We start from the raw sequence: 25,880 nt of genomic DNA, 5'->3' as shown, positions 1-25,880 counted from the left end.
ACACGCACGTGTAAGGGAACACTATTGGATACCTTGGACTAAGTGTGGATGGAAGGAATGCAACTTGCCTTCATTAATTAATTCTCTCAAAAGCAATCAAGGAGTGGCTCCCATGTGCCAGTCATGCGTACTCAGGAAATGGGGACAAGAGATGCCATCTCTAACCTCCAGGAGCTTGGTCTAGAGGGGGAGGCGGATAAGGAGGCCAACTCTAATAGTGTGGTGGGCACTGTGGGGCGTGGGGGTTGGGGGGCACTGTCAATTCCCTGCTTTGCGTTTGACCACCTCAGCAACCCGACTCAGCAGATGAGTACTGGCCCTTTGCCCTGTGTGTGGCCAGTGCAGGGCTTGAGGGCCTCCCCAGGGGATGAATAACGGCACCTCTTTCCCAGAGTTTATGATCTGGTAGGAGGAGAAACCTTCTAGCCAAGCTAGCCAGATTATGTTCAGCAGAGATTATATATGTTCAGCACAGATTATGAACAGAGATCATGTGTGTCTGCGGCCAATAGGGCAGTTACTTCTGCCAGAAACATTTGCAAAAGGTGGTAGTTTTAAGGCTGAGCTGTGAGAAGGAAGGACCTCTGCTTCATCTGTTATTCCCTTCACTCACTGGGTCTTTAGCTGCCTCCAGTGTCCAGGTAGGTAAGACAGCATCTTACCTCTGCTTCACCCTGGATGGCCCATTGGGACCTGGAGCTTTTTCCATAGGCAGTTCCTGTAGGCAGGGATGCTGTGGGGCCAGCCCAGTGGGGCTGCCAGTTCCCACCTCTGTAAGGTCCTCTTTGTGGCATACAGGATGGCAAGGAGCCCTGGCAGGTGTTTGAGGGGCCTCCACAAGCAAGTTGCAATGAGAACATGAGTCAGGCTGCCGTCCAGAGCAGGGAAGGCCCGAGGAAGCCAGGCCATAAAGCGATAAGGGCCTATCTTCAGGGAGACGTTGCTTCTAAGGGTAGAGAGGGCTCTGATGGTGACTGGGGATTCATGAGCATCACCTTTGGCCAACCGGGGAGCCATGTGGGAGCTTGCTGAGCCTCTGAGACCTCAGTAAGATGGCAGACATTCCACTGAAATGTGCCTAATGCAGTCATAAAATATACTCATGCTGTTGCTGGGAGTATGAATAAACTGATCTCGTCTTTTTGAAGGATCTTTTACTATTACCAATCAATATTCTAAATGACCCTACCCTTTCACCCAGAAATTCCACTTCCAGGAGCTCATTCTATGGAAGTGCTGGCACAAATGCATAAGCATGTATATATACAAGTGTTCATGGCTGTGGTTATGTGAGTGAGCCAAAAAAAGAGAGACCATAACCTAAATGCCCAACAGTAGAAGAATAGTGAAAGACGTTATGAGGCACACAAAAGGATGAGGCAGTCTGACAAAGTGATAGGGAGAGGCGTGTGGAGTATTTTGTTGAAGAGAAAAAGCAAGCTGCAGAGAATCATATCCTTATATTTTTAAAACGATTTATACAGACGTGTACTTCTGTACATACAACAGTACATATGTGAGGACGTTTGTCTATCTATTGAAAAAGAGCTTGTTTCCTCTGGGGTAGGAAGAAGCAGTGGGGGTGGGCCTTGCACTTTGCATCCTTCACACCAGTCTGGCTTTATGGACAAGCACATACCCCTTTTGTGACTTTTAAGAATCAGTACACATTTTTCCAAAGTAAAGAGAATGTGACAAAAAGTGTACCCAGCAGGCTAGCCAGAGGTGTGTGTGTCCCCAGGAGCTGAACAGGACCTGCCGGGCCATGCAGCAGCGCATCGTGGAGCTCGTCTCCCGAGTGTCCAACGAGGAGGTCACTGAGGAGTTGCTGCACGTCAATGACGACCTCAACAATGTCTTTCTCCGATATGAAAGGTGAGCGCCAGGCTCCTTTTTTTCCCTTGAAAAGATTGTTGCCATAACAGAGGGATTTTTTCCATAAATAAAGGAGAGAGAGAGAGAGAGATTAGAGTGGGAAAATACTCATCAGAGATGCTAATTTGTTCCCAGATGGCAGCGAAAACGCTTCTTGTTCTCCTGGGAACCTAGCAGCAGGAAGGTGACACACAGAATTAGGCTCTGCCCTGTGTAAGCCTCAGACTGCTCTGCCTTCCTCAGTAGCCCCAGCCCCGGGAGGAGGAGGATTGGGGGACCTGGGGACTCTGGAGCTTCACACCTGCTCCTTTGAAGATCCTTTAAATTTGAAAAGGATTAAAGGGGAAAAAAGTCTCTACTAAGGAAAAAAGATTTCCTCTTTCCCATCTTTAAAAAAAGAAAAAAAGAGAGATTTTTCCCTCCCTTTGCAAATGTCAGCGCGTCTGGAGTGTTCAGCAGCAGGCAGGGTGTGAGTGGTGGGTGCTGCTGCGCGGGGAAGCGCACGCGCGTGCATCTCGGTCCTTTCTGCAGTCACGTCATTTTTGGATTTGAGGTAACAAACTTGCAAATTCTTTTCTCTTTCCAAAACCTTCCCTTGAGAAGAAGTGCAAAGCATCTTATTCAGACACCGTTTTCAACAGGCGGTGTAATGGCAAGCACGGTTATCATCACACCGCTCTGATGAGGCACCCGAGCCTCCTGAGTTACCCAGCGTCGGCACCAGAAAGCACGTTGACTGGGCCAGCCTTCTCCTAAGTCTGAGGCCTGATCCCCTGCTGACTCACACCATGATGATCTGGCATCATTTTGGGTCGGTGTGACAGATACTTGCTTTTGGGGGCTTAGAGGATGATTTTGCTGTGGTTGTCACAACCCTGGGCTTTGTCTCAGCTTTGACTATAGCAGTAGGGACCGGTGGCCCTGTGTCCATCTGAAGAAACCTGCAGTAAAAATGTGGGGCCACCCATGGGTGTGTCGGTTAGAGGATAGGAGCAGATCTGAGGTGCCTCAACTCCCAGCCTGAGACCCCTTGCCATGTGGTTCCAGTTTCTCCACTTTACATGGTGTTGGCTTTTAACGTCTTAAACCCATTTTAGCCCCTTCTAGAATAGGATGACAGGGGCTAATATGGGCATTTTCACCCAAGTCTGCCAGTTCCAGTGTTTCCACGAATTCAGAGGCAAAGCCTGGGGCCAGCAGCCCTAAGACGTCATTCTGGCTAGTGTGCCTTTGATAAGACTAATTGTCCCTTGAGGAGGGTGTGGGAAAGGTACTCCAGGATTAGAAACTTTTCAGATGTGTTAATATTCCTGTTCTCCTTATGGACCATGGTTGAAAAAAACCACACGAGTCTTAAAACCACAGTTGCAACACATCACCTAATCAGATTGTCCCTCCTGGGGATCCCTGCTCACCAGGCGCCATCCCAGCAAGTGGGGAGACCAATGTGGAGCAGCAAATCTCAGTAAAGCCTGGTTTCTCCAGGCTCCAGCTGGAACAAGTCTTTTAGCTACCTCTTTGCCCATGGCATTTTGGAACTGTTAAATGCAACGGCAGCCACACACGCATCTCGCAATTGCTCTTCTATTGCCCACCTGGTATGAGAATGATTGGGTATGGGAAAGGAGAGCCTTTCTGCAGTTGCTGCAGGCCAAGTCCCATCCTCGGCCAGTCTGCAGCCAACTGACTGGGCAAGGAGACTGGCTGGCAGCCCCTCATGGTTGGCCTAACCCTCCTGCAGCTACTGGGGAGCCTTTGCACGAGGCCAGAGGCCTGGGCATGTCTTCCTCCTGTAGGTGCCCACCCTGTGCGTGCCCACCCCCTTTCCTCCAACAAGGTGAGCCAGAGGCATTTTAGTGACGTCAGCTAATTACTCCCCAGCACTGCTCTATGAAATAGAGAGGGGCTGCACTTCTTGCCTGGCTTTGCAGAGAGACATCTGAGATGCCCTCAGGTAAAGTGGTTGGCCCCGCCTCCCCCTTCAGGGGCAAGAGGAACACTCTGGGCCCAGGGTGTGAGGGGACAGTGAGGGGTGCTTATAATGGCCTCCTAGATGTGCCAACCAACACCCTCCTCCCTCACCTCAGGGTGCCCGTGGGCGAGGCTGGGAGGCTGATCATCCTCTGGGGGAGCCCCATGCAGAGGAAGGCATGGTAAAGTTGTGCGTTTATGAGTCCACTCCCTCTGGCCCCCCGAAATGGGGCTGGTTGGTCTCCTTTCCCAGAGCTGAAGCCTCAGTCTCTGCTGGCTCCCAGGGCCCTCGGCCTCCAGAAGCTCTTCACAGGACCAGTGAGCATCACAGTGCCAAGTCATCCATCTCTCCTTACTGTGCTTTCCCTTCCCCCATTAGGTTCGAACGATACAGGTCGGGCCGATCAGTTCAAAATGCCAGTAACGGAGTAAGTATTCCTTCAGAATTCTCTCATCTCTGGAGGCCAGGAGACCTGCCTCAGTTTGGTCCCACTTCGTTTTTCTAACTGGGGTGTAAATATTTGGGTAATTGAAGAGCAAGCTCTGGTTGATGGGATACGGAGGAAGAGCTAGCAAGCACATCCCTGGCAGGAGGATCGCAAGGAAGCCCCAAGTTACAGTTCCCAGGGCAGTCGCTGTTCTGGGGACTGATTCAGCCTGCCTCCTTTAAGTGGGGGGAGGACCAGTGGGCAGGGGCTCACTAACAGCCAGGGCCCACTGTGGACCCCTGAAGTCGGAGTGAGGGAAACTGCCTTGCTCCCGTATTGGTGCAGTGTCGATGCTTTTCCTCTGGAACCCTGTGTGGTGCCTGCTGGCCCTTGCCTTGGAGCCTGACGCTCTGGGGCTCACCACTGTCTCATGCTCTGACAGGTACTGAATGAAGTGACCGAAGACAACTTAATAGATCTGGGGCCGGGGTCTCCAGCCGTCGTGAGCCCAATGGTGGGGAACACGGCACCCCCATCTTCCCTCTCCTCCCAGCTTGCAGGCCTGGGTGAGTGTCTCCTAGGGGTGGAAAGGGCCTCCTTTGCAGGCTACTTCCTGGATGTGAATCTGGGCTGAGGGCCCCTTTATCTCTCTTTGTTGGAAGGCCTGAAGAGAGCTTTTTGGGGAATCCATGGGAAAGTGTATTCCTGAGTCCTGGCCAATTGTACCACCTTCAGTTCATAACTTCTTTCCCTAAACTTAAAGTTTATACCTGTTGGAAGGCATGGGTGGGGGGAGTTCTAAGGAACTGGAAGGTGTTTGCTTTTTAAAGAAAGGTGGCTGCTTTGTTTTATCTGGAATATTCCCTGTAGTAGAAGTGATTTCCCTCTCAATATCAACTAGGCCAAGGATGGCAAATAGGTTTGAGCTCATTGGAACACAGGTCTAAGAAGGATGCTGAAGATGAGTTTGTGATTGATTGCTGATGTCTGCCACGGGCTTGGAAGCAGGAAGAGATGGCACTGATATATTTGCTCCCCTTGAACTAACAACAACCTAAAGTGCTCTCTTGTCTGAAACCTAAAACCAAAGAAACTCACCACTTCTCCACAGTTCATTCGGTTTAAAAGTGTGTATATGACCCTACAAGCTACAAATACACTGGATGACATCAATTTATAACAGAATGATAGTCTTGAAATAATAAGCATGGCCCTCTCAAAAATCTTTATTCTACCTTGCTTTTCTGTTTTCTTTTTTTCTTAATATTTATCTTTATACCTTCATTTCACTTAATTGAATTGAGCTTTTATTTAGTGGCCTCAGTTGCTATAATTCTAGCTTCTAATTATCTCATGTATCTGTAGCCACTGTTTCTCTTTCAGAACAGATTTCTCTGCCTTCAGTTCATCTAGCATGTATAATACCAGATATACCAGATATAATACCCAAAATTCAAATTGAATTCTGTTGCCTCCTTCCTGTTCTTGTTTATTTTTCTTTTGGTAAGGAAGATTAGCCCTGAGCTAACATCTGTTGCCAATCCTCCTCTTTTTGCTGAGAAAGATTGGCCCTGGGCTAACACCTGTGCCCATCTTCCTCCACTCTATGTGTGGGACGCCTGCCACAGCATGGCTTGACCAGTGGCGCGTAGGTCCGCGCCCGGGATCCGAACCTGCGAACCCTGGGCCGCTGAAGCGGAGCGTGTGCACTTAACCACTATGCCACTGAACCGGCCCCTGCCTCCCTCCTTAACAAAGGTCTAGTGGTTTTCCCATCAACTCCTTTACCTGGCGTTTGAGGCTCTTCACCAACCACTTCCCACCTGCATTTCTGGCCTCATCCTCCTTTAATCTCTCTCCATGAGCCTTGTTCACTTCACTCACCCAGGACTTCCAGGCCCGGTGCCTTTGTACCTGCCGTTTATCGCTTCTTCCCGCAGCATAGTCCCCCTCGTCCTTACAGACCCACTCTTGTATCCGTTTCGAGTCTTTCTCGCTATCTCAAGCAAAGCACTGCTGTTGTCTCTCTGTCTCCCACCTACTCTGTGTGCACCTTGAGGCCAACCACCACATCAGATTCAATGGTCCACTTAGGATCTAGCTCTGAACATGGTGGGTACCTGAGAAATATTTCTCAAATGAGTAAATGACCCAGGTCCTTAGACACTGTGATGAAGTTAATGAGGAATGCACTGACAAGGGCATTGTGGGAAGTCTGCAGGGGCACTGGCCCCAAGCCTGCCTTCTCACTGCCAGCAGTCTCCCTTTCGTTCATAATGACCCTTTCCCCGCATTGAGCAGCTTGGGGTCAGTGGCTATTCTCTCCCCAGTTTGGGCCCCACTGTTGCACGTGATGGGCTGGGAGTGCTGAGCAAAGTCCTATGTTCCCTCTGCCCAAGCGCCCCGTAGAACTTGAACCTGCCCAACTGGCATCCTCACTCTGGGACCCTCCGTGAAGTCCACGATCCACATTTTGTTCTCATCCTTCTCTCATTTGTTTTGTTGCCACAGACTTGGGGACAGAGAGCGTCAGTGGCACCCTCAGTTCACTCCAGCAGTGTAACCCCCGTGACGGCTTTGACATGTTTGCCCAGACGAGAGGGAACTCCTTGCCCGAGCAACGCAAGACGTATGTGGGACCTGTTTTAGTGGCTTTCGGAAGATATTGGGGAACGATTGATCCAGGTCTGGTCACAGGCCAACACAAAGAGGCCTTTTATTTACCAGGTCCAGGACTACCAAGAACTTTGGCTGTGAGGACTGGGCAGTAGACACAGATGTTGACTGCACCCCGCCTTGGGTTTGATTGTAGTTGGGTTTCTCCTGTCAGCCACAGAGAGTGCTCTGCTGTTCCCTTTGCTCCCCGTGCTGCTGCAGAAACCTCATCTGCAGGAGGAACTGGGAGCCAGGAGGATGCAGCTGGGCAGGGAGTGAATGGTTCCTAGCAGCATGGTTTTCCTGCCTAGGGGTGTGGGCAGAGGCTTCCCTGACAGCAGCTCTGACCAGGATGAGCCATATGGAATTGGGGGAGTTGATTCCAAAATAGACAATCCCCTGCATCTCAGGGAAGCACTAGAACATGCTTTGAGCTTGCTGTTCAGCCCAAAGGCAGGTGAGGAACGCTTTTCCCCACCTTTCCCAGGGGCCTGGCATCTTGATGCATTCAGCTTTCTGAGTCCCATGCTCAGGTTGACCAGAAACCCAAGGCCCCATGCACCCTTCACCAGCAAATGTTGGTTTTAAAATGGATACAGTGAAAGAGGTCAGGGAGCAGAGGAGGACAACCCTCATACTCAGTGACAGACCTTAGTCCCAGACCGTGAGACTTTCTTCCTTGTCAAATGCCACTGAGGCTGCTGCTTTTAAAATAAGAATTCGTATTGCTTTGCCTTTATTTAGCCCCTCCTCTGAGCGGTTTCAGGGCATTTCTGACATCCTGTCGTTGAGCTTTAGAGATCCTTTAGTATTGTTACTCAAGTGAGGGATGTTGAGGTGCACGTGTCCCGGCCCCAGAGGAAATGAGCAGCTGAGCCAGTGCTAGAACCCAGGCCTCCTAGCTTCAGCTGCAGTCAGACAGATGGCATGAGCCTTTAACCTCTGCACAAATGCCACGGCCTCGGGAAACACTTTTCCGAGTACATGTGAGAGAGGTCCCATGGATAGAAAGTGTTGACAGGTCACCGCCCCACCCCGTGACTGCTGTGGGGAGCTGAGTCCGCTTCTGCTGCTTCGTCTCCAGGGTCACCTACGAAGACCCCCCGTCTGTCGGAGGACTTGCTTCTGCACTCGATAGTCGGAAACAGAGCTCCGAAGTGGTAGGTCTTTCATCCTGTTTCTGCCTGGAGTCCTCTGGAAGGAAAGTCAGGCAGTTTGGTAAAGCTGGGTGGGTAATTAAGCAGAAGCTGGCTTGCATGGAGGGCAGGACACACTGGGGGAGACCAGGAGGAGAACACTGTATTACCTCATTGAGTCCTCGCCCCACCCCATTGGTGATGCTCTGTGTCAGCTTTCCCGTGACACCCAAGAGGAGACAGGCCCAGAGAGGTGGTGATGTGCTCAGGTCGCCCAGTGAGTAGAGAGCAGGCAGGAATCCACTCCTAGGAGGTCCAACTCCAGAATCCCTGTTCTCCCTACCTAAGTGGCCCTGAGCTCTCAGGACACGGGTCTTCTGTGGCCAGACAGGGTCTCTCCTCAAATGTTCTGGGGGTTCCCCGGGGGTGGACAGTGCTCTGACAAAATCATGGCCCTTACAAAGAAGGGGAATGCTGATCTGAGCCACAGCTCTGCTGATCGTTTGTAGCAGGCCTGGCAGAGCAGTACCAACCCCATTAGAAGGCAGCTGGGGGGGCCGGCCTGGTGGCGCAAGCGGTTAAGTTCGCGCACTTCGCTGCGGCAGCCCGGGGTTCACCGGTTTGGATCCCGGGTGCGCACTGATGCGCTGCTTGGCGAGCCATGCTGTGGCGGCGTCCCATATAAAGTGGAGGAAGATGGGCACGGATGTTAGCCCAGGGCCGGTCTTCCTCAGCAAAAAAAGAGGAGGATTGGCAGATGTTAGCACAGGGCTGATCTTCCTCACAAAAAAAATAAAAATAAAAAAACATAAAAAAGGGGCGGCCCTGTGGCTTAGTGGTTAAGTGCGCGCGCTCCGCTGCTGGCAGCCCGGGTTCGGATCCCGGGCGCGCACCGACGCACCACTTCTCTGGCTATGCTGAGGCCACGTCCCACATACAGCAACTAGAAGGATGTGCAGCTATGACATACAACCATCTACTGGGGCTTTGGGGGCAAAAATAAATAAATAAAATTATTTAAAAAAAATAAAAGGCAGCTGGGGCTGGAGGGGTGGGAGAAGCAGTTGGATGGTGGCTAGGAGAGTGTGCTGGGAAGCTCCGTGTCTGGAAGGGGCAGAGCTAGAGGCAGAGGTACTTTGAAGTGGAGAATGGTGCTTGTTGGAGCCCCAAATGCAGCCATGGTTTCTGTATGATTTCAGATCACTGCAGGGGAAAGGATTTGTGTCTTAATGCTTCTCATGAGATTGTTCCCCTTTTTGCCTAACTAAGAAATGTGTGTGGCAGTGTGTCAATGAATGTCTGCAGGGGCAAGGAGAGTGAAGACTGTTGGGACAACCGCCCCAGAACAGCTGGAATTCCTTTCAGGGTCCCCCAGCTGGACTAGAAAGGGGCAGTGTTCATCTGTCGACTGGATGGGGAGGTTTGTTTCCCAAATTCACTTCTTGGCCTCCCGCAGCCCCTGTCCAAATGGGCCCAGGCAGGCAGCAGTGCTGCAGCCTGGTTTCCGTGAGAAAGTTCGCCTTGGGGGAAGGGACTCCCTGTCCCTCTCCCTTCTGGCTCAGCCAACTTGATGTGAGGGCTGTGCATCCCTCTGCACTGGCCACCAGGGGGCACAGAAGAGCCAGTCCGGCTGCCTTGGGTTCTCAGCACCCTTCCTTTCCACAGAAGGGTGGGCGGTGCACCCCCTCCCCGAACCCCTGAGACTGGGACTCCGGAGATCTTTGCAGTGGTCATGATTCTGTCTGTCTCATTACTTGCAATGTCCTCTCACCTAACTCAGGGAGGGCATTAGGGAGCCTGGCTGAGGGCCTACCAGCATGCTGCCAGGTGAGGCCGCCCCCTCCTCCTGGCTCACCTTGGCCCCGCCTCCAGCCCCGGCCCACAGCCAGGCGGAGCTGGTGTGCTTCCCACTCTGCCTCCAGGGCCCGCCCCGTCCGTACCAGGGTGTGTCCTACACACCTCTGTTGTTATCAGTGCCCAGGCCTGGGTCCAAGCACAGGAGATGGGCTTCCTGCCCTTCACCCTTTGGGTGCATGGCTTGGCCTGTCTCCTTGTTTTCAAAGGTCTTGATGACTCCATCATGTCTCCCACATGACGGTAGGGAGATTCCTTTTCACGTTTACTGCTCAATGGGGCGGTGCAGGGAAGCAGGGTCATGTTGGCTGTGCGTGTGTGTGTGTGTGTGTGTGTGCGCCTGTGTGTGTGTGTTTGTATCTGTGTGCACACACACACTTTCTCACGTTCACCTTCAGGCCAGTACTTCAGGTTATGTTGTTCCATATCCTAAACCATGCTGACTGGGCCAAGGGAGGAATTAAGAACACAGTACTATAAAGGGGAAAATATTGTGTAGCCACACCTCCACAGTGCAACCAAATCAGTAGTCTTGACTTTAAATACTTTTAGCATTTAGAAAAAGGCAATATACCCAAATTCAGCCTTCGAGTTAAGAGTTTGGGAAAAGAATACACAGCTAACTGAGAAGGAGGAAAAAGAGAAAAAAAGCAGAAATAAGTTAGAAAAAAGTAGAAAGCTAGTTCTTTGAAAAGTGGACCCTTTGCCAACCCTGAGAGCCCTAATTGGGAGAAACAGCCCTGGTCGACCTTCTGTGACCTCATGGAGATTATCAAGTATATAGGAATAGTGGGCAGGAGTATATGTTACCCTGTTGGGATTCTTGGTTACTAAATTTCTCTTCTCTTTTCCAGGTAGGTAAGGGGGACATGCTGGAGGGGGTGGGGGCATCAAGTCACATGTCCTTACATGACAAACGATCAATTCTGAACAGTGGCTTTTCTGTTTCCATGATATATACTATTGCCTTCTTTATGATGAGTCTTGCTGTGACTTTTCTTTCTGAGACTTTTCTGTCCTCGGCCCAGAAGAGAGATAAAGGTGGGGACTCTGACCTGGAGCCCATAGACAGCTGGCTCATAACCCAAGGAATGGTGAGAGGTCACCAGCTGAGCCAAGCCCCCTGTCCCCCCCAGCACTTACTGTGTCACCTGCTGAGCCCCTGTGAGTCAGACAGTACAAGGCCATTCTCTCCCTCTGACTGGGTGCCAAATTTTCCCCTCCTGTCTTTGTACAATCTCCTTAAGCCACAGACTTCCAGCCCCAGAAACACTTTCTCTGATTTTCTGCTGAGGTCCGTGCCTCTGGGCCTTAAAGGTCTGGGGCATTTGCAGGAGTGAGGGGAGGGCCCCTTCCCTCCTTTTACTGTCTCTGGAGCTCTTGGCAGTATTTACTTTTCCAGGATGAGCACAAGTTACTGTGGCTTTTGCTTGGGAGGGAATGTTTCTAAGAGAACAGACTCAAAAGGCTGACCAGTCAGAAAAGCCCCCTCCAGCCTGTGAATTTGACAGTCCTAGGCTGATGGGTTCTTATCATGTAGTTATTTTTGCCCGCTACATCTGCCAGAGGATTTGAGACCTCTTCAAGAAACACAAAAACACAACAGGAACAGAATAAAAAGAAGACAAAGCCGGGAGAGTTTAATGTCATAAACGCAGTCAGTTCTCATGAAATAGAGCTTTTCTGGCACAGACCTGGGAGGGTCTCTCCTGTCTCATCTGATCAGGTGGCTCTGAGTCTGGTGCATAGAGAGAGGGCGACCTTATTCCAGGCTGCTTGCCTTGGAGTGATGATTTCACCTCTAAAGAAGCCACAACCCTCAAACACCTCTAACATAGAGACCAAAGGTCTGTGCATCTGTGGTGGGGCCAGAGCAGGAGAGGATGCAGAGAAGGAAAGATGATAAAAGCAGTGAAAGTATAGGCCTCTGCCCTGCAGCTGGAGTGGGAAGACACTGCACATACAACAAGGAAGAAGCATAACTGACTCCTGGGGACTGTGCCAGGCTATGGCCAGGGCAGGGGTGTTCGGGCTGGGCCAGCATGTCTGCGACTGTGAACACAGGGGGGTCACCTGCCTGAGCGAGGTGTGACCAGCATGCAAGGAGTGGGCCACACAGAGCCGTCAGAACTCTGAGGGCGAGGGGTATCTGCCTGCCACCCGGCTTGGAGCTAGTGATCTCTGCACAGCGACACTCAGGTAGGGCCAGTCTCCCTCCACCTGTCCCAGCAGCAGGCAGCCCGTCCTGCTCTGTTTCTGCACCAGACCCCAAGGTCATTCTTAGAGACATGGGCTGCCTGGGCCCCTCGTTTGCTTCTTTAGGGACAGGCTGGAACTCTGGCCCACCTGTGTGAGTGGCCCTAGAGCAGGACTCCTGGAGCCCATGTCCCCTCCATTGTCCGAATTTGGAGGATCCAGCCATATGTCCTTGTGCCTATTAATCCTGCAAAAAAGGATACTGTCCACACGAACTACTGTGAGGGGGGCCTTGGCAGCTGGTGGTGGTGCCTGCCTCTGCCCACACAGGCCACCCCCACTGCCCTGTCCCCACCTAGAGCTCCAGTCTCCAGCTTCCCAGAAACAAGCCCAGCTAACAGCTAACCTCATGTCTCACCTGCCTGACTGCAGTGTTTTTTTCTTTTAAACATGTATTAATTGCTTTGCCTTATTTCCCATAGCGTAGAATCCCCGAGTCTTTCCAAACCTCCCAAGTACAAATTCTTTACTTGGAAACTTTTTGTACCGTTGAGTGAGACCAAAGGGCTTTTAGACTGTTCCTCACATGGGGGTGGTGGTGCAAGCACTGTGGGGAGGATTCCACCACTTCTCTGGAAATGGCACACCCAACCTACAGAAATTGCCCCTGTTGCGTGGAACTCGGACAGTTAGATCTCCTTGTGGGGTTGGGGCTGTGGAGATGGGCCGTTGGTCTCCTGGGACTTGAGGTGTGTGGATATCTGCTACCACAGTTAACAGTACAGGTTCATTACCAGTTGACGAGAACACAGAGAGTCATCATGAGCCAGCCCCTGGGGACCGCTGGTGGCGTTCTCTGTCTCCCCTGCCCTCTCCGGCTCCCGGCCTCGTGCTTCTCCTGGCTGGCGATCAGAGAGGAATGTCTTCCTATACGCAGGGTGCAGCCAGGAAATACCCTGATGTGAACGCATATAAGTCACAACAAGAGCAGGAGTAGGTCGGTAAAAAGAGTCTGCTGCTGCCAAAGCCCGGGTTTGGGGCAGGGGGTGAGGGACTCCCTGCCCAGACCTGGAGGACCCCCAGACACCGCAAGCCCCAGGCCACAAAGAGTGCCGGCTGTGGCTGAGCCAGTAGGAGCACCTCTCCCCTTTGGGCAGGTGACCACTGCTCCCTAAGCAGAGCTGCCCTGCCTGCAGCCCCGTGACGATCAGCTAACAGCAGACAGCTTACCCACTGCTCACGTCAAAATCGGCCACTTCCAGCATCCGCCATGCCGGGTTCTCTGGACTCGGAAGGTGGGCAGGGCTCGTCTAGCCTTGCCTCCACTGACCCAGCCCCATCCAGCCTGTCTTTGGAGGGAGTTAGCTTTAGGTGCTGATCTTTATTGGAAGGTCTTCCCGTCTTAGCTTCCTTAATTTTTCTCTCTTCACATCTCTTTTTCTCTTTCTGTCTACCTCCTCCAACTCATACTCTTCTTCAGACCCCACGGACCAACGCTCAGCTTGGTCATTGCCTAAGAAGGTGCTAAAACCATGGGATGTCAGAGCCCACAGTCTCTTAGGGATCAGCCGGGCCAACCTTCATCTGACAGATGAGAACACTGAGGCCTCACAGAGGCCTGGTGACATGTCCAAGGCCACAGGGTAGAGACAGAGTCCAGTGCCCTCTTCTCTACTCAAGGCCTCTGCTTTCCTTTCCGTCAGCCTGGACGGGGGAGCTTCCTCTTCCTCCCTCAGTTTCTTCAGTTCCTGTTTGTAGAGCATGACATGTTCAGCCTGTGTCTGATAGCACCTCCATTATTGGAAGGAACTTTACCCTGGTGTAATACTGAAGGCGTCGATTTCCCAGGGCAGCAGGTTTATGTAGCTCAGGTGCTGTGTCCAGCCCCAACTTAGTCGACCCTGCCTTACGTTAGGTAAACCTGACTGTCAGTGCACACCCTGGCTCCATGTGCTTCATGCCCCGAGGCCAAGTGCCTTTCATCCTGTAAGGAGTCAGTTCCAATAATTTCTGACATCCCTGGGTTTCTGAATTAGGAACCAGAAACACCAACCTGGAAGTTCAGGGGCTCAGACTCCTGACTGGTGAAAGCTAAATACAACCTGGCCATCACCCTGTTTCACAGGTGAGGAGACCAAGGCCAAGGATTGCCCAAGCCCCCCCCCTCCCCCCCGCAGCTCTGAGGCTTCTTAGGAGAACAGAGGCTCAGGAGCTCCTGGGTAAAGAAGCAAGTCCGGAGAGAAGCGACTTGCCACAGGTCCTGTGCCTGTAAGCCTGGGACCCAGACGCACCCATCGCTCCCTCCGCAGCCTGGCTCCCGGGGCTTTGCTGGTCCATGCATGGGCATACTGCTTATTTGGAGAAGTCTAGGAGAGGAAGAAAAGTGTTCCCATGATCCAGCTTTTGGGGAATTTTTTTTGAGGGAGTGACAAGTTTCGCAGATGTCAGTGTTTATTTTCTGAGCGTGCTGGCTCTCAAGATTAATACTCAAACAGGAAAACTGGAGCATGATCCCTGGCCTCAAGGGACTTATTTCTGAACAGTAACAAAAAAATTAGAAGCGAAATCTGAAGGTTTAAGGCCCATGACCCCTAACGGCTTTTTTCAAGCTTTTGTAACACATTGCAAAGCTCTCCCCGTCGAGTCTCCATTACTCCTAGGTGGACTACAGCTGGGTAGGTATAAAAAAGGCCCAGGGCTCACTCCAACAGCTGTTGTTGGGTGTGTTTTCTTCTTGGAGATGCGGCTGACTCTCCAAGCTTTAGTTCTGGGAACTTGGCGTGGCACACATCCTCCCAGAGGCCAGGCATTCTGGCTTATAAGCATCAAAATAATGAAAACTGGCATCTGCTGTCATGGGAATGTGTCAAGAGAGAAGTCCTGCCAGCAAGTGTAGTGTTAGCAGATCGCGCCCTGCGTGCCCTACTGCTTTCTTCTTGATGGGGAAGGTGGGTGCTGCCTCACATGCTCTTAGCACGTCCATCCAGCATTTGTGCCCTCCAGGGTGAGAAGCACATGTTCTTTGTCCCTAGGAGTCATTTCGGGGTGATTTGAACTCCTTGATATTTTTTCATTTCAACATTCTTAAGTCCCAGTAAGTCACAGAAATAAAACAGGAACATAGGCAGAATCTTCCTAATCCAATCCAGGCTACTTGAGCCTTTATGAAAATGCATGTGGACTGCTCACGCCAAGTCTGTAGTTAGGCAAGAGCACATGAAGCTACTGTGGTTAGCCGGAGCGCGGGGTCTGCCGACTCACTTGTGAGGGCCTGTGTGCAGGGCTCTGGCAGAGCGGCTGACACCTGCTTGGTGTGCTCCGGCGGGCTTAGCAGTCCTCGCTCCACTGCGCACCCCAGACCCCGCCAGCGGCAGGTTCTAGCTCCTGGAGTGGCTTGTCATGTCAGGGCAGGGCTGCTGATGTGAAATCTTTGTTCTTTTCCTTTGGTGAGGTCCTGTCCTTTTTTAGATTTGGCAAACACTAAGGCAATCCTCTTACTGCTTATTTTAACTTTATTCTTATATTAGATTGTGACATTGGGGTGAAGCCAGCTGTAGACACAGTGCTGGTGATTTTTGTGGAAATCGTGGGCTTGTGAGTGAACTCTTGGGAGCTACTTTCCAGACCCAGGCTAGCTGAGGAGGCAGGTCACCTCCACTGAGGGCAATCAACTCATTTCTCTAGGCTGGGAGCCAGCATTTCATTAATGCGACTTCTAGGGGGTTAAAGGTTACCTTTATTTCTTGTCGCATTATATCTGACAGCAACTTAAATATTTCTAGCCAAATGCATTTTTCAGAATCACTGCCCCCGAGGCCCTTGGCACGGGTGACCTAGGCTCAGGCACCCATCACGTGCGTCTTCGTTTGCTCAGGAGCCCAGTCACCCCCCTGGCCACTGCTCCCCAGATCTCCAGATCACTGATCCCCAGGTCTCAGTTGAACTTCTTTTCTTTGACTACTGAAGCACAGACAGCCATTGAAAGCTGGGAAGAAAGGGCGAGACTAAAGGAAGGTACTGCATTCAGGGCTGCTTCGTGATTTTCCCCCTAAAGAGACACAAAGACGAGTAAAGCCCCACAGTCCCTTTTGTCATCAAAGCCCTCATTTTTGCCATGTTTCTCGTGGTGGTGAAACGTGTCTGCCTCCTGTCAGCCAGGCCACACCCAGGCCCCGGTGCTTCTCTTACTCAGCGATGCACTGGGACACACGTTTTGAAATGCTTCCAGTGAGCAAACAGAGCCCTGACGTGCTCCCAAGGCTGGCTGCAGTGTCCCCTGCTCTGGCAGACTGCCGCTTGGCCTCCCCAGTGGTATCAAGGGCCCACTAGTGGCTCCTTGAGTCACCCCTGGGACTGGGTTCGACAGTAGGTAGACAGTCCTCTTCCAACTGTCCTAAACTGGTGAGTTCAAAATCAGCCTGCAGGACCAGCACATTCCTGAGATTAGAAGATGCTTTGCGGCCCTGGGCCAAGAGAAGACCCCATGATGTGAGGGCTGACACACGTACTCAAAAAGTTATTCAAAAAGTTATCCATTTCAAGAATGCGTACTGCCGTCCTCCCTCCCCCACCCGGTCAGCCCGCTTCTTAGAATTGGCCCCTCATTGCTTTCCTCACCTGCCTTTTCATATGTGGCTGCCTTGTGTTGCCCGCGCCTGCTGTGCCAATGTGTTTTTTTGCTCTTTGTACATTTTGGTTTCGTTCGGGGGTTGCTTTTGACGATTTACTTTCTTCGGTGTTCTGTCTTCCCTCGCTGGCTGTGGGGCTGCCTGGCCCGCTGCTTGCCGCCTCCATAGATCCCCGTTGCGCAGCCCTCTGTCATGGACGACATTGAGGTGTGGCTCAGGACGGACCTGGTGAGACTCGACTTTTCTATTTCGTGCGTAGGGTGTGGTGAGGCAGAGGCGCTTCTGAGGACAGGTTTCGGGGGACACCTGCAGGGGCCGCTTCCCGGTGGGGTGGTGGAGGAGGGAGGCGGGGCAGGCGTGGCTCCTGCGGCCACCAGCTCCTCATAGCTGCCTTCCCCTCCAACACGTGCGAGTACACAGAGGCTGGCTTCAGCGGAGCACTGCTCTGGCACAGCCCTCAGCCTCGCCGCCCACCCACCCGCTCGCCGTGTGGGCAAGAAGAGGCAGAGCTGGGGTTGCAGCCTAGCTCTGGCCAGCTCCAAAACACACACTTGTTCCCAGTGACTTTTCAATTGCAGGTGTGTGTGTGCTTGGATTCTTTTGTTTTTTGAGTTTTTTTTCTCTTTTTGGTTTTTGTGGGGTTTTTTGTTTTGTTTTGTTTTTTTTTGGTTTTCATTTCTTTTTTTTGTTTTAATTTGTGAAATATACTCAGAGATGAGTCGGGTGTTTGTTTTTTTTTTAATTCAGTGTCATTCCACTTCCTCAATATCTTCTGTTATCTTGGAGCTAAAAGAACCCCTGCCCCAGAGACCATTGTCTTTATCCCTAGAGGTAGGGCAGGAAGGTGAGGACATCATGCGTCTGTAAATGGCAGCAGCTCCTGAGAAAGGAGGGCTGCAGTGGCTGGTCCCTCCCTCTGTCCCTTACAAAACACTGTCACTCTCCACAGCCTGTGTGGGAGGTGGAGTGGAGTCGTTGGCCAAGGGCTGATGAAGAAGTGCACTCTGGGAGGGGAAGAGGCTTGCCCAAGGTCATGGGCTGGTCAGATTCTCCCCCAGACCTGGAGACACCTCCTCTCTTGTTCCTAGCTGCCTGCTCTGCAGGGGTCCCTGTTCCGATTCTTTAACTGCAGGGTTGGCCTGGCTGGCTGCAGGCTGCTGACCTGGCTCGCTCCCACACTAGGACACAGACCGTAGATAGGGCCTCTCCCTGCTCTGGGCCACCTCCCCAGAAGGCCAGGCTTCCTCAAGATATTCATTGCCCAGCAAGGCAGCCACTAGGTGCCAGGGGAGGAAGAAAACACCTCATTATATCTTTCCCAAGGGAGTGCCTGGAAAAGAAATAGCTCCTCTCACAGAAGCAAAGCAGGAGGGGCCAAGGCCTTCACCTCACAAGGGGGGGCCCAAGGTCCAGACAGGGGGAGGGACCTGTCTAGCAAGGCTGTGCAGCAGATCAATGGCAGAGCCAAGAAGGAAGCCGGGTCTCCTGGCCCAGCCCGGGGCCTTGTCTACTTCCTTATCTGGCCCCCTTCCCTGTCACTGTCTATGCACTGAGTTCCCAGCCCCCAGGCAGCCCCAAGAGCTCAAGTGACTGCCGACTTCTACAAAGAAAACCCAGTCAGATCTACTCTCATCGTCGAGAGTGCACAGAACCTCCATGGCTCCTCAGGAGCCAGCAGCTGGTGATGGGATCTGGGCCACAGGAGGAGGCTGCCGCAGCTCCGAGGAGGCTGCAGGACATGGCTTCTGGCCGGGCAGCGCTCCACTGCCAGAGCACTGCCTGCTGTCAGGCCCTGTGCCGTGGGCATCACAGCTCTGTCCCTTCCAGACCTCACTTGCTTCCCGGCTATTAACGTGGACAGTGACTTCCCAGAACCCTGTGGCTGGCCGCCAGGGGACGCTGAGTGGAGGAGCGCCTGAGGGGCCCTGGGCGTGCCTCTGCCTCAGCCTCCTTGTGGCCCCTTCTGGGTGAGTGTTGATGCAGGGTGCAGAGAGGCCTGCCGCCGTCCTGCCGCGAAGCTCAGCCCAGAGAACCAGACTGCACCTTTTTGGAGATTTTTCTTTCTGACCCTTCTAGAGGATCAAAACCTAGAACCTATTCAGGTTTTTTTTTTTTGCTTTTTAAAAACAAAGTTCCTGTTTCTCCAAAAAGATGATCAGTACTTTGCTGTTACAGAAATCTGGGAACGAGCTGTGGGAAGTTTTGCTCGGGCTGTCGTGGGCAGTGCTGCCCTGGGGTGGCTGCTAGCAGGGAGAGGCAGGAGGGCGGGTGGGGCCCTAATCTTGTTCTCTCTGCTCCTCCCACAGAAGGGCGATGACCTTGAGGAGGGCGTCACAAGCGAAGGTATGGCCTGGTCAGTGACTTTACAGCCCCTCCCCCTCCACCTTTTGCTGCTCTGGCCCCAGGCTGTAGGGGTGCACAGAGGCTGGCGCCCCCACTGCTTGGAGCCCCCACTGCCAGAGCTCCGCCTGGTGTCCAGCCTGGGCTGGGCCTCCTGTGCTGGGGGCCTCTTGGCTCTGTCCCATCCAGGCCTCACGCTGATGAGGGAAGTGTTAGAGCACGTGATTTTCAGAAGGTCACAGACCTAGTGAATAGTAGGTACAGGTTGCCATCCCAGGTCAGCATGATCCCAAACCTGCACGCCTAACCAGTTTGTCCGCACCCCTGAATGCTCAATGCCGAGAGGCAACACACGTACCATGCAGTCCAGAGGGTGCACAGGGAGCCCCTCCGGGCCCGCTGTCCTCTGACCTCACTTCTCGGGGGGAAGTTCCCATCACCCCCCTCCATGTCCCGTCTCACCCCCCCACCCCTCTGCCCCTCCCTTCTCACCTCCCTTGGCCTCCCCCATACCCCACTCACCTCTCCTCTGCACTGCCTCCTCTCCACTCTGCCAGACCATCTGCTCAGACCCTCCTCCGAAGGCAGAGAACGTTGCTTGGTGGGTGAGGGTGGGGTAGGGGGGATGTTCCCTGTCAAGTCTAAGTAGGAACTCGTCCCTCCAGCTCTCCCTGCCTGCCTCCAGTGCTGATCTGGAGAAGAGAAGAGCTCCAGGTCCGCAGTGGGGCAGGACCCATAACAGGCCCCCTGCTCATAGCTGGGCTTCCCACTCACCCTGGAGGTGGCAGAGGAGGACATCAAGGCTGGGCCCCCCGGCGGCAGAGCGCCCAGAAGCACCCCTGGCTCTCGCTGGCTGCTGCCCTGCCACTCTATGCCTCCCTCTCTGGCAGGCGGCCTAGGCCAGTGTGGCGAGGGTGGGGACTCATGCTGGGGTGACCCCTGTGGGCGCAAGTGAGTGGGGCTCAGTGGGGAGCAGCTGCGACATGGTTGTTTGAGCCTCAGTGTGGGCCTAGACCCCCACCAACCCTGGCCTCTGCTTTGGTTTTGTATTGCAGAGTTTGATAAATTCCTTGAAGAAAGAGCCAAAGCTGCTGAAATGGTTCCCAACCTCCCCTCACCCCCAGTGGAGGCCCCAGCCCCGGCTTCAAACCCCTCTGGCCGGAAGAAGCCAGAGCGGTCGGAGGATGCCCTCTTCGCCCTGTGAGCTGTTCTGTGGTTTGGCTCCCCAGATGGCAGGTCACCTCTCGTCCCCCCGGTCCACACCAGGCACTGGCCACTCCTCCCATCCCCAGCCCTAGTCGGTCCTGTGCCGCTGTGTCTCTATGGAAACGCCGCTGTGTTTGCTCCCAGACCTCCCACTAGTCAGGACCAGCTTCAGCCATCTTCTTCTCTGGGTGGTGGGACAGCGTCACTACGGCCAGAGGCCCCTCACCTCCCTGCCCCTCCTGCCCACAGGCTCATTCTGCCCCTGTTTCCTCCCAGAAAGAGCGGGCAGCAAGGCCTAGCCCCAGGCCTGGCAATCCCCTTGGGACTGTCTCCTGAGCAGCCACCTGGCCTGTCTTTCCTCCAGTCACCTGCCCACAGAGAAGGGGCTCAGGCCCCAGACCCTTCCCCCACGTGCCCTTTCCCTTGCCTGGTTCATCAGGTCTCCTCAGGCCAGCCTGCCCTCCTGTGCCCCTCTGTTCCTGAAAGGGCTTGTTTGCCCAAGACCACCTGTGGGCTTGGTCTCTCTCCCTGAACTCCTGCTCCCTGACACGGATCACCTTGTGGCACTTGGCCTGCTCAGCACTTTAGAAGGCTCTATGGGGTACCCATTGATGGGGTCTCTCATCTTCCTGACCCTCTCTCTGTCACTCAGCTGCTAGCCCAGGCCCATGCCCAAGCTGGCTCAGCAGCCAAGCTTGGGACCAAAGGGCCCCCGTCAGACCCACAGGCTCCTGGTGAAGGGAGAAAGCCAAGAGCGGCTGGGAGGGCAGCACACAACCCATGGGTGGTGGCCACGAGGTTGGGTTAGCCCCTGCAGAGATAACGCCACCAGACACCAGACTGCCCCGAGCACGCTGCACACTCCCCCACACGGTCAGCCCGTTGGTGGAGGGACCCGCACGGGGAGGAACTACTCTGGCTCGCCTGGGAAGACTCTGTGAGTTTGTGAGCATGCCGTGCTCAGGGCTTTGGCCTGGCCTATGGCAGCCTCTGTGCCTCTACCTGCAGGGCCCAGCAGCAGGTGGCTTTGCACCACGCTCAGAGATCCAAATGACAGAGGGGTCAGAGCGACACAGGGGCCCCTGCTCTGCTTCTTGGCATGGGCCTCAGCCTCCTCCACAGACTGTGCTGACAGCCTGACCTTCTCCCACCCCAGATCCCCCCAGGGCACCAGGTTGTACCCTCTCTCCAAGCCAACCAAGAAAGCTAACAGAGCCTGGGGCTGAGCAGCTAGGGGCTGGTGACACCTGCTCCCGTCCTGGGCCTCACTAGTGTGTCTCCTGGCCGTGGGCAAGGTGCTCATGGCTTGGCTCAAGCCCGGGTCCAGCCTGACCCAGCCCTGTTGCTGCTGTTGCCCAGAAGAACGAAAATGCTGCTGTAGCTGCTTCACACCAGCCCATGGGTCTTGGAGGCCCTGGTCAGTGTTCCAGCATGTGCTGCCCAGGCGTCAGGGGCAAAACTTGGCTAGGCCACCACCTGTTTCCGACCCCTGGTGTGGTCAGCCCTTCCCACCTGGCAGCCCAAGCAGGGAGAAGAGGCTGGGCCTGACACTGGCTGAGACCAGTGCCAAGGGCCATGCTGAGCACCAACAGGAACAGTTCTGGTGGAGAGCAAGGCACTGCCCACCCCAGAACCCAGTGCCCAGTCTAGCATGGCTGCAGCTTCTTCCAGAGAGGAGGCCTGGGGTCTGACTGGGGGCCGTCGGGACCAGCTGGGGACATCACACTCCAGTCCCTCAGAGGACACCCAAGAGGCTCCTCCTTCTCTATGACCAGCCATGAGCTCCACCAGGCTGACTTCAGCCCTGCCCTCTCCGACAGCACGCACCATGCCTCCACTCTGCCCCACCCTGACCCTCCGTCAGCCTGCACCTCTCTTCTCAACATTTCCCAAGGGCAGAGCCCCCTACGGCCAGCTTGGATATTCAGACGTCTGAAGTCAGCTGGCTTGACAAGCTGCAGAGGAGGTGGCTGGGATGGCCCCATTGTACCCAGCAACCCCAGCTAGTAGCCCCAGCCCTTTGGCGCAGTCGGGAAGGGTTTTCTCTCTGAGGGCCAGGGGCCCATTTTTGCCAGCCTGCCAGAGCCGGTGGGCAGTCTTGCGGGAGCTGTGGCACCGCAGCAGCCGGGCGCAGTGTCCTCTGAGGGAAGAGCCAGCCTCCCTGCCTTGCAGAAGCGGCAGTTCCCACCAGCCCAGGAGCCCAAGGGGTCTGAGAGGAGGGGAGGCTCCTGGCGATGAGTGAAGCTGCAGCATGCGCCTGCATGGGGAGACTCCAGCAAAGCTGCTCCCCAACTTTAGCTGGTCAGCCAGGCACGGCTTGGAGAGGCCTGGCTACTCTGGGCAGCAGGTGGTGGTGGACTCCTGCGGGCTGGCAGGAAGGCATCGGCCCATGCAGAGAAGTGTCACCTGCCTTCCCTTCCTGGAGCTGCCCCTCCTGCTCGCACATCATGTCCAGAGGCAGCCAGCCCTACCTGGAGGCTGAGGGGACGCTTGCTTGAGGCCTGCACAGGAAGCAAGCGCAGGCCCTTGAGGGATTCTGCTCAGCTGGTCCTGCGGTGTCCCATCCTGAGGCTGTAGGCACCCTGGGCCACTGTCCGCTCCTGTCTGGGAGCTCAGCCCTCAGGCCGCCTGCTTAGGGAGGGCAGCAGAGCCCTGGCAGGAAGGCTGGCCAGAGCCTGCCCCCCAGGAGAGCGAGACCCTCGCGAGCCACCAGCCTCTCCACAGTGTTACAAATCACAGATACAGTATCTACTTAATTACACTAAATTATTGCTGAGATTCCTTATAAGCACTAATTATACCTGATTATAGGTTAAAATATTTATTTTGTCAAAATATTTTCTTGGGGATGTGTTTAACCTTTTCTGTGTTCATTGTGTGCTGAGATGTGAAAACTAACCGTTCTCTCCTGCCTACCTTTTTGGCCAGTGGGCAGCAGTGAATGGCACTATGTGCAGTTTGACCCAGAGCACTGACGGGCCTTTGGCCAGCCTGCCCTGAGCAGTCCCTGCCTGGGAGCCCCCGGGCCCAGAGCAGGCCACCTGGGGCCAGGCTGAGAGAGGACCGACTCAGTTATTATGTGCATGGCCCAAAGGGCGTGTTGCTGGCTGGGCGAGAGGGAAAGGTGACTGTTGTCTGTCCTCCTGTCTTTCTGTCCGTCAGCCCCCTCAGTGTGAGTGACCGTCTGTCTGCCTTTCCCCTCCTCGCCCAGGGGTCCACAGCAAGGGGGCCTGAGGAGGCGTGGGGCCAGCACTGTCACTCAAGGCCCCCAACTGGGAGAATGGTGGCAAGGTCCCTGGACGGCGGGCGGCAGCAGGCACCCGGCCTCCTGCTGCATCACGGGGCAGACAGCTGGGCTGCCCACTCTTGCTCCTCCTCTTCCTTCCTGCCAGTGCACCCCCACTTTGCCTCCACACACACGCTTCTAACTCAGTCTGGCGCAGCTTTCTGGATAGTTCAAGGGGAGCTGTGGGCCAGCGAGGGAAGAGCACCACAGAGGAGTGCTGTGCTCTCAGCCAGCCACTGTGGGCCTTTCCACCAGCTGCTGTTGGGACTCTGGGCTCCTCTCCCTGTCCACCCACGTGGGGACCCACAAGACGCCCCTGTGGTACCCGCTTCTCCCAGTGCCCATCTCCAGCCCTTCCTGTCCATGGGGTCCAAGCCAGGCTTTGCCTGCAGCCACCAGCCTCCGGGAACAGCTGTCAACCCCGGAGTCACACTGCTTTTCTTGTATATGAAACCTCTCGGCTCTCCTGGAGAAAGAGGGGTGGATGTTTATTTCCTCAAGTTTGCACTTAATTTGTGAGGGTTCTCAGGATTGTTGGGGGCTGTTGAGAAAAGGGTTGTGTTAAGTTTGTTGTCCGGTCGTCCCACAAGTCTGGTGTTCTGTCACTGTCGTGCGTCTCTGGCGGCAGAGCCAGTTCTGGGGGGGTCCGTGCCCGCGGGGCACAGCCACACCCCAGCGTCCGTTCTCCCACTGGCTCTCCTTCCAGGCATTGTCTCTCTAGGTTGGATTCTTGCATGTAAAGTACTGCACAATAAACAACAGACAAACTGCTCCTGTGTGATCTCTGTCGAGGCGGCTGGGACTGCTGAAGGGGCTGCCAGATCTGACCCCTGCTTTCTCTAAGCAGGGGCTGCTGTGGGCCTGCTGGAGGGCACAGACTGGGAAGCCCGCTCCCCTGCCGCCCCCCACGCCCAAGCTGCCTGAGCAGCCCCCTGGCCGGCCAGGGGAGTCGGCCAGAGGGAAGTCCCCGCACCTGTCCCCATGTGGCCCTCCCGGGGCATGGCCTGGTCTGGGGGTGTTGGCCGTAGCAGCTGTACACCCTCCATGGCCTGCCTGAGCGCTCTAGGACCAGGGGCTGTGGGTCTCTGCGTCTCGTCCCCGGCCCCCGGTGTGCGGGGTGGGACACTCACCCCCTTTTGGTCATCCGAGGCCTTGAGCAGGCAGGCCTGAGTTGCCTCCTCAGCCCCACTGTGCTGGGCTCCCGAATCTTCCATAGAGCTTGTTCTAGGTGCTGAATTTGAGAGCTGCTGCTCCAAGCCTCCCCGCCTTTCTCAGTAACAGCTTTCTTGAGATATAATTCACACAGCATACAGTTCACCCATTTAAAGTGTACAAGGAAGTGGTTTTTAGTATATTCACAGAGTTGTGTGACTGTCATCACAACCAATTTTAGAGCATTTTCATCACCCCAAAAAGAATCCCCTGCTCTTAGCAGTCACGCCCCACACCCCCAGCCCTCTCGCTCTTTTTAAAAAGGCTTCTTTCCTTCTGTCCTGGGAGCTGGGCACCCTGGGCTGTGCTGCTGGGCGCGGTCCCCTGTAAGCAGCCTCCCAGCAGGCCCAGGGGTGCAGGGGTCCTGGAGGGGCCGTTGTGGGGGCCAGGTGGTGCCTGTGCCTTCTCCGAGTGGCTCAGGGAGGCTGGGAGCCCTTTGATCCCTTCACCTCCCAAGGTCTGAGGATGGACCTCAAGCGAGGTGGACTCATCAAGCACCCAGGTGCACCTGGGAGAAATGGCAGAGCCACCTGCCCAACCTCTCCTGCGCAGGTGAGGAGACAGGGCTGGGAAAGCCATCTGCTTGCCTGAGGTTGCCCAGGGATCAGCAGCAGAACCAGCACTGAAACTCAGACCTTGGGCCTCCCGGAGCCATGGAGGAGTGGGCAGCACGGATACCCCCTCCCTGAGCACCTGCCCTCTGGAAGGGTAGCTCAGGAGGGGCTGCCCTGCCTGCTGATGGTAGGCAAGTGGCACCGCCACCAGCCCAGGCCAGAAGCGGCAGCGCCCAGCTCCCTTTGGCCTGTTGTCTTCCTGGGCTCTAGGGAGTTCTACGGAGGCCCTGTTTCTGGCCAATCTGAGTGAGGAATCTGGGAGTGGGCCTCTGAAGTGTGGGAGACCCCCAACCCCCAGTCCTTGTGAATAGAAAACGTGGATCCTGAGCCCATTCCATGCCCCAGCCCTGTGTGAGGCACTCTGGGTGCCGAAAGAGGCCTGAACTCCGTTCCTACCCTGGGGACCGTGGGTTGACCCTGAGACACCACCATGGACTTGCCAGGACAGCCGGTCCACTGTGCTGTCAGTCCCTGTTCAT

At 54.6% G+C, this 25,880-nt stretch overlaps 1 protein-coding gene across 4 annotated transcripts in view; it reads left to right on the top strand.

The window, feature by feature from the left end:
• TOM1L2 (target of myb1 like 2 membrane trafficking protein) overlaps nt 1–24,345 on the top strand; it is a 120,476-nt gene extending 96,131 nt beyond the window's left edge. Inside the window, exons 8-16 of one of the 4 annotated variants that reach the window (XM_058559538.1) lie at nt 1,742–1,875; nt 4,226–4,274; nt 4,717–4,840; nt 6,786–6,903; nt 8,014–8,089; nt 10,927–11,013; nt 16,912–16,971; nt 19,050–19,086; nt 20,139–24,345. In XM_058559538.1, coding sequence (XP_058415521.1) covers nt 1,742–1,875; nt 4,226–4,274; nt 4,717–4,840; nt 6,786–6,903; nt 8,014–8,089; nt 10,927–11,013; nt 16,912–16,971; nt 19,050–19,086; nt 20,139–20,287 — 834 coding nt within the window. In that variant the 3' untranslated portion in view covers nt 20,288–24,345. Of the gene's footprint in view, nt 1–1,741; nt 1,876–4,225; nt 4,275–4,716; nt 4,841–6,785; nt 6,904–8,013; nt 8,090–10,926; nt 11,014–14,151; nt 14,241–16,911; nt 16,972–19,049; nt 19,087–20,138 lie in introns of those variants that run through there. The other 3 variants (XM_058559535.1, XM_058559536.1, XM_058559537.1) reach the window with 3 other exon arrangements.
• Nucleotides 24,346–25,880: the final 1,535 nt, after the last annotated feature.

Source organism: Diceros bicornis, chromosome 18, assembly GCF_020826845.1.
Source record: "Diceros bicornis minor isolate mBicDic1 chromosome 18, mDicBic1.mat.cur, whole genome shotgun sequence".
Taxonomy (NCBI): domain Eukaryota; kingdom Metazoa; phylum Chordata; class Mammalia; order Perissodactyla; family Rhinocerotidae; genus Diceros; species Diceros bicornis.
This window is presented reverse-complemented; position numbering and strand designations above follow the sequence as displayed.